Raw genomic sequence first — 7,500 nt, forward strand, 5'->3', positions numbered from 1 at the left:
TAAGGCATTGTATGCTTTGTGGATGTCAACCAGGTGCTCGTTTTCTTGCTCCTTCTTTGGGTAGTCTTATGGGATGGAGGTTGAAGTAAAGGGCTCCCCCCTTCCCATCCTTCGGGCCCTCCTTTCTTACCTCCCCTCTAGAACCACACCACCTCACATATAACCATCTGTCACACACACAGACAGTGTGTGTGTGTGTGTGTGTGTGTGTGTGTGTGTGTGTGTGTGTGTGTGTGTGTGTGTGTGTGTGTCCTTGTGCTCACTGTTCCTCTGTCGCTGCAAACACGTGTGGTGGCTGCCGTGTGTCATCCGTTCATGATGTGTATTGTAACGCAATCAAATCAAGCCATGAAGCGAGCGAGCGAGCGAGCGAGCGTGAGTGGGTGAGTGAGTGAGTGAGTGAGTGAGGGAATGTGTGTTGTTGTTGTTGTTGTTGTTGTTGTTGTTGTTGTTGTTGTTGTTGTTGTTGTTGTTGTTGTTGTTGTTGTTGTTGTTGTTGTGGTCGTGGTGTGAGCGAACGCTGCGGTGTGAACGAAAGCAACGCAGAATGTGCGTGTGTGTGTGTGTGTGTGCGTGCGTGACAGCTCAGTCCTTCTTGGTGCGGCCAATAAAGTCGTCCATGGAATCACTGCGGCGTCAACGCAAACCAGTGCGCGCGTGCATGTGAATGAGGGAATGCGTGTGCATCGTATGTACAAGCATACACACGCGTGTGTTTTGGGTATGTCATGGATGAGTAGCAAGCACCACAGTCACAACCACAAAGACCACCACCACGACCCCCTTGTACACGGGGACAGCCACTCCCTTGACAACACCACCACGCCATGCACCAACTTTGCGCCAAAGAGGTCGACAATGGCATCCGAGATGCTTGGGGGCAGAATGCCCTGCAGGAACTGTCCAAAGTACAGGAACCGCGGGATGGCAACCGTCGCCTGTGCCACGTGCACACACACACACACACATGGTGATATGTATTGTGTTGCGAGATATGTGTTGTGGTGTGAGGGCGTGTGGGAAAGAGGGCGTTTGCACACTTCACGAGCGGCCGGCAGACACACAACACACGCAACACACCACACCACCAACACAACACACAGCACAGTGCATACACACGCAACACATATGAACCCCCTCCAACCGCCACGTTCACCACCACAGCGTGGCGGCACCTGGTTCATGCGAATTGCGCGAATGGTGCGATCGACAACGAGCTCCGGTTTCAGAATGGGCAGCAGCCACGGCACCCTGATGATGGTGATGGTGATGGTGGCGGTGGTGGTGGTGAGTAGTGAGTAGTGACAGGTGTGTGAGTTGTGTGTGGGGTGGTTGTGTGCAGTTGCGTCTGCTTCGTTGTTGTGAGAAACAAGCTCCACCCACTGTCACCACCACTACCAACACCACCAAGGCCACCATCACCATCACCATCATTAATCATCAACCACCAATCACGCATCAACCAACTTTGTCTTTGCTCCCTCGAACATGCCCGTGTCGATGAAGAACGGACACACGCACGTCGTGTGCACACCGGTCTTGCCCATCTTGCGAAGCTCAAACCTGATGGGGAGGGGTGTGAATGCGAGGAGGGCAAAAGATGAACGGGCGGGTGGAGAGGCAGGCACGCAGACACAAGAACTGTAAGTCAAGCACAGGTACCCTCAACACCAAGCTGCTGCAGCAAACAGACAGACAGACAGACAGACAGACAGACAGACAGACAGACAGACAGACAGACAGACAGACAGACAGACAGACAGACACACGACGCACGTGCACACCTGATGCTCTCGTCAAAGCCGACTGCACCGAATTTGGATGCGCAGTAGTCAGCGAGCGACGCAACGCCAACCTGTCACAAGTGGCAGCACGTGTCGCAGTCGTGGTGGTGGTGGTGGTGGTGGTGGTGATGGTGGTGGTGATGGTGGTGGTGGTGATGGTGGTGGTGATGGTGGTGGTGGTGGTGTGTGCATGCGTCGTGTGCGGTGTGTGTGTGTGTGTGTGTGTGTGCACGAGAGTCAAACAGGATGCTTCACACAAACATTACGGTCGTCATCCCACGAACTCAAACAACAACAGCAGCCACCAACAACTTAAACAACAAAAACAACAACAACAACAACAACTTAAACAACAACAACAGACAACAACAACAACAACAACTTAAACAACAACAACAACTTAAACAACAACAACAACAACAACAACAACAACAACAACAACTTAAACAACAACAACAACAACAACAACAACAGCAGCAGCACCTTGCCGGCGGAACTGGCGACAGTGACGATGTGGCCGTGATTCTTCTCGAGCATGTCTGGTGGCGCGACGCGGAAGCAGAGCAGCGATGGGTTGAGGTGGCAAGCATGATGCTTGATGGGAACACAAATAGCAAAAGGTAGAAAGACAGACGGATATTGACACACACCGCCATACAGACACATACACAAGCAGACACAGACACAGACACACACAAAACAAACAAACACAAACACACACACACACCATGGGCGCACCTGGGAGAAAGGCCTTTGTGGTCCAGAAGTGGGCGATTGTGTTGACCTCCATGGTCTTGACCATCTTACTGTCGTCCGCCTCCAGGAACGGCTTTCCGGTCACAATGCCAGCATTGTTGACCAGGATGGTCACGGCACCAACCTGCGCACCCAGACACACACACACACACACACACACACACACACACACACACACACACACACACACACACACACACACACGCATGGACAGGGTTGAGGGCGACGTGCAGTGTGAAGGATGGAACGTGGCGGTTGCGCGCTTGGTGTCGCGGGCAGAGCGTAAATCACGTAAACATCTGAGTTGATGCTCCAGACACACACACACACACACACACACACACACACACACACACACACACACACACACACACACACACACACACACACACACACAGACAACCCCCTCCCTAACCACAGCGGCAGCGTCAGCGTACCTCCCGCTTGACTTGCTTGGCGAGGGCGTACACCTTCTCACGATCAGTGATGTCGATCGCATACGCATGCGCGCGGTCTTGCCCGTGCTTTTCACGAATCTCAGCAACCACTGCAGTGGGTGTGCGTTGGGGGTATGATTGTGTGAGCACGGAGGGCACATGCACAGGCGGGCGAAATCGACACCCCACATCGATCGTGGGTCACGCGCAACAACCATACTCACCGGCATCAGCGCCCTTCTTATTGACGTCCCAGATGACGACCGTGGCACCCAGGCTGAAGCGTTGAGTAATTGATTGATTGGGTGAGTGAGTGCATGTGTAATAAGTGTGAGCAAAGGGGTTCGATTCAAGTACAACAAAGTGTAAACTCGCAGTGGCAGATGCACACATGCACACACACACACACACACAGCACACACACACAAACACACACACACACACACACACACACACACACAGCACACACACACACAAACACACACACACACACACACACACACAAACATTCCTCCCACCTCCACGCACACACACGCCCACTCACTCTGCAAACTTGAGGGCCATGCCCTTGCCAATGCCGCTGCCGCCACCGGTGATTAGCACAATCTCCTGCGAGAAGGAGCAGTGGTGGCGATGTAAGCCATAGTGTGAAGTGGTGCAAGCCAACCATGTACCACTGTTGTCACAACAAGCAAGCAAGCAAACAAACAAACAAACAAACAAACAAACAAATAAACAAACAAACAAACAAACAAACAAACAAACAAACAAACGAATAAAGCAAGCGAGCAGTGTGTCTCTATCCTCATTCATTCTCGTCCCTCACCACCATCCACCCACCCTCACTTCCCACCACCCCTCTCACACTCACGTCCTTCACGCCCTTCAGTGGCCACCAGACGTTGGAGACCAGGCGTCCCAGCATGTGCACGGGCGTGGCAAGCACAAGCCCAACGCCAGTGGCAACATCCTTCAGCACGTTCATCTTCAATCGATCAAGGCAAAGCAAAGAAAGAGCAACAAGCGTTGTTGTGTTGTTGTTGTTGTGGCAGTGAATTGTAGATAATTTGTGAACATTTTCTGGCAATTTTCGACACGGCGCCAGTTTGCGAGGAGGACAACAACAGCGAATCACAAGCCAGCAAGCAGCACGATGCCTGGAGCAGCTGTTGTTGTGGTGGTGGTGTCTGTGGCAGCTGTGGCTGCGGTGATGGTGCAGGGGCACCCGATGCTGCACTACTACTCTGGACTGAAGCACCACGAGGATGACCACGTTGTGTCGGTGGAGGAGCCCGTGGCTCAGACGACGGAGGAAGGACCAGCGAGCAACAACCTGCCGCCCATTGTGTTTGTGCCTGGTTTGACCAGCGCCGCGCTGGACGTGGAGCTGAACAACGCGCCATCCCTGTTTGGCTGCCCGCACACCACCGAGCCCGGAGAACCGTGAGCGTCATTGCTACTCTGTTGTGGTGGCTTTGTGTGTGTTCATGTGTGTTTGCCTGTGTTTGCCTGTGTGTGTGCGTGTGTGTGTGCGCGCGCGTGTGTGTCTGCGCGTGCGTGTGTTCATGTGTGTGCGTGCGTGCGCACGCGTCTGTTGCACTTAATCATCCAAGTGATGCTCAACGATACTCAACGACTCCTATGTTGCAAATGTACGCGCGTTTATGGGTCACGTGCAGGCTCCGCATGTGGCCTGCACAGATTAACTCCACCAAGGACTACTTCTGCTTCCTGGAGAACCTCAAGATGTGGTACGACCCGATTTCGAACCAGCTCCACAACCGCAAGGTCAGCAGCGTCGTGTATTTGCTGCCGCTCTTCTGTTGTGACGCACCGTCACTGCTTGTATTCGTGACGCACCGTCACTGCTTGTGCTGTCGTGCTGTTGTTGTGCTGTTGTTGTGCTGTTGTTGTGCGGTTTGTGCGGTTTGTGTCGCTCCACAGCCACCAACCCCTTTTGCACACCCACACTCGTTCACACACTCGTTCACACACGACGCACACACACATACACACACACACACACACACACTCGTTCACACGCGCTGTCCTGCGATGTTCATCATCAGGGCGAGAAGGTATTGGTTGAGGACTGGGGTGGCTTCGAGGGACTGCCGCTGTTCCGCAAGGTGTACACGCCGCTTGTCAAGAAAGGGTATGTCATTGGCAAGAACCTCTTTGGAGCTCCGTTTGACTGGCGCGGTCCTGCCCGCACATTCCCGGACTTTTTCGCCAACATGACAAAGACGGTGGGCTGTTGGTTGCTCTTCTTGCATTGTGGCTGCTTGTGAAGGCGTATTTGCTCGTGATTGCGTGTTTGTGTGCCGTGTTTGTGTTTGTGTGTGTGTGTGTGTGTGTGTGTGTGTGTGTGTGTGTGTGTGTGTGTGTGTGTGTGTGTCGTGTGTTGTTGTTGTGTCACACACACACACACGTCACAACACAGCACACCGATTCTTGTTTTCTCACTTCCACCGTGCACTCTCAACCACGCAACCACCACCACAGATTGAGTCTGCGTATGCGCAGAACAACAACAGGAAAGTGGCCATCATTGCAGCGTCATATGGCCCGCAGTTTGTGCTTGCGTTCCTGCACCGCCAATCGCAGGCGTGGAAGGACAAGTACATCCACTGGTTCATTGCAGAGTCACCCGTCTGGAGCGGCTGTCCTGCCAGCCTCCTATCCTTGGTGTCCGGATATGACGTCAGCAACGGCACGCTCTCGCTCATGTTTTCGCGCCAGGTTGCCATGGAAACGGCGTCCTCCTTCTGGCTCCTCCCGCGCGCTGGCACCACCAACACCACATGGGGCAAGGTGCGTGTGCGTGCGTGCGTGTGCGTGCGTGCGTGTGTGTGTGTGTGCGTGTGTGTGTGTGTGTGTTTGTACGTGCGTATGTGTGTGCGCACATATGTGTGCGTATCTTTGTGCGTGCGCTTGTTTGTACGTGTGTGTGTGCATTTGTGCGTGCATGCTTGTGGTTTGGCACTCGTGCATCCGCGAACGTTGTCTCACCATCATCTCACCATCATCTCACTATCATCTCACTATCACCTCACGATCATCTCACTGTCTCACCAATCACTGTCACCAACAACCCCATTCCTTCCCTTCCCAAATCACGCATCACCACGTAGGATGAGCCCATTGCGTTTACACCGAGCCGCAACTACACGAGCAGCGACTACAAGCAGCTCATGACTGACATTGGATTTGGGTTCCGCACCCCCGCCATGGAGTACACCGTCAACGACACAGACCTGAAGGACTTTGAGCACCCGGGCGTGAACACGTATGTCACGTACGGCTACAACCTCGACACCCCAGGTTGGGCGATTGCAGTGCTGATAGTGGTGCTGTTGATGATGCTGCTATTGTGTGAATGTGTGTGTGTGTGTGTGTGTGTGTGTGTGTGTGTGTGTGTGTTTGTCCTCTGTCATGCGGCTCTCTCCTTCAGACACGCGCCTGCACACATGTTTCCAATCTCCGTGCCTCACACCCTTTGCTCTTGCTTCGTTCCTTCTTCCCTCCACCACCAACAATACCATGACACCTGCCCCGCCCTCTACATCAAGGCACGTTCGTGTGGGACGAGGACTTTGTGCACAACATCACGGGTGCCCCTCCGTATCCGCGTGTATTCAACGCGACAGATACCGGTGATGGCATTGTTCCCGTTCGCTCGTCCATGCGCGCATGGCACGCCTGGCAAGATGACATGAAGCAGGTGCGTGTTCGTGTCGTGACATGGTGGAAGAGGGAGGTAGTGTGTGTGTGTGTGTGTGTGCTTGTATGTGTGTGTGTGTGTGCTTTTGTGGTGGCTTTGTGTGCGTCTGTGTGTGCTTTGTGTAAGTACGCAATGTCGCACAATCACTTCATCACCACCGCCACCACCACTGCCCACTGTCCACTGCCACCACCATCAGGCAAAGAAGACGCTGATGTACAAAGGATACAATAAGCAGCAGCACGCGCTCTGCATTCTCTCGACCGGAAGCGGCGCTTCGTGTTGGCACGAAGTCTTCCAGTGCGTGTGGTAGTGTGTTGTTGTTGTTGTTGTTGTTGTTGTTGTTGTTGTTGTTGTTGTTGTTGTTGTTGTTGTTGTTGTTGTTGGATGTGGAGGCAACGTGCTGAGTGTGATTGTGATGGCTGCTTTTGGCTGACTGTGTGTGCTCCTCGCTCACTAGTGCTTTTCAACACGTGCATGTGTGTGGTTGGTTGGTTTGCTCAGGCTGATTGTGAACGGCGTTGTGCCCCCAGGAGCTCGCAAAGTGTAGCAGCAACAAGCGACGTCTATTGCTGCTGTTCGGTTGACCCAACGCATCCCACATACACACAACACAACACACACACACACACACACACACACACACACACACACACACACACACACACACACACACACACACACACACACACACACACACGTTTCAAAGGCACTGCTCCGCCACTGTTCGCATCTTCCCATCGTTATGGCCCCCTTCACCGCGTACACATAAACACACAATCAGTTGACGAAAGCAATC

At 53.3% G+C, this 7,500-nt stretch overlaps 2 protein-coding genes across 2 annotated transcripts; one reads left to right on the forward strand and one right to left on the reverse strand.

Moving 5' to 3' along the window:
- Positions 1-585: 585 nt before the first annotated feature.
- On the reverse strand, positions 586-3,962 carry PTSG_10313 (epidermal retinol dehydrogenase 2; the record flags this gene model as incomplete). The annotated part of the gene is made up of 11 exons (XM_004988307.1): positions 586-628; positions 838-938; positions 1,176-1,251; positions 1,468-1,563; positions 1,785-1,855; positions 2,268-2,323; positions 2,523-2,664; positions 2,978-3,087; positions 3,202-3,254; positions 3,522-3,586; positions 3,849-3,962. 11 exons carry the CDS (start codon positions 3,960-3,962, stop codon positions 586-588), a joined length of 927 nt encoding a protein of 308 aa, XP_004988364.1.
- A 168-nt stretch (positions 3,963-4,130) lies between these two features.
- PTSG_10314 (uncharacterized protein) lies at positions 4,131-7,014 on the forward strand (the record flags this gene model as incomplete). The annotated part of the gene is made up of 7 exons (XM_004988308.1): positions 4,131-4,420; positions 4,657-4,765; positions 5,047-5,226; positions 5,483-5,791; positions 6,112-6,301; positions 6,550-6,701; positions 6,901-7,014. The coding sequence occupies 7 exons, from the start codon at positions 4,131-4,133 to the stop codon at positions 7,012-7,014; spliced, it is 1,344 nt and encodes a 447-aa protein (XP_004988365.1).
- Between the last annotated feature and the right edge of the window lie 486 nt (positions 7,015-7,500).

Source organism: Salpingoeca rosetta (genome assembly GCF_000188695.1).
Source record: "Salpingoeca rosetta unplaced genomic scaffold supercont1.36, whole genome shotgun sequence".
In the NCBI taxonomy this organism is placed as follows: domain Eukaryota; class Choanoflagellata; order Craspedida; family Salpingoecidae; genus Salpingoeca; species Salpingoeca rosetta.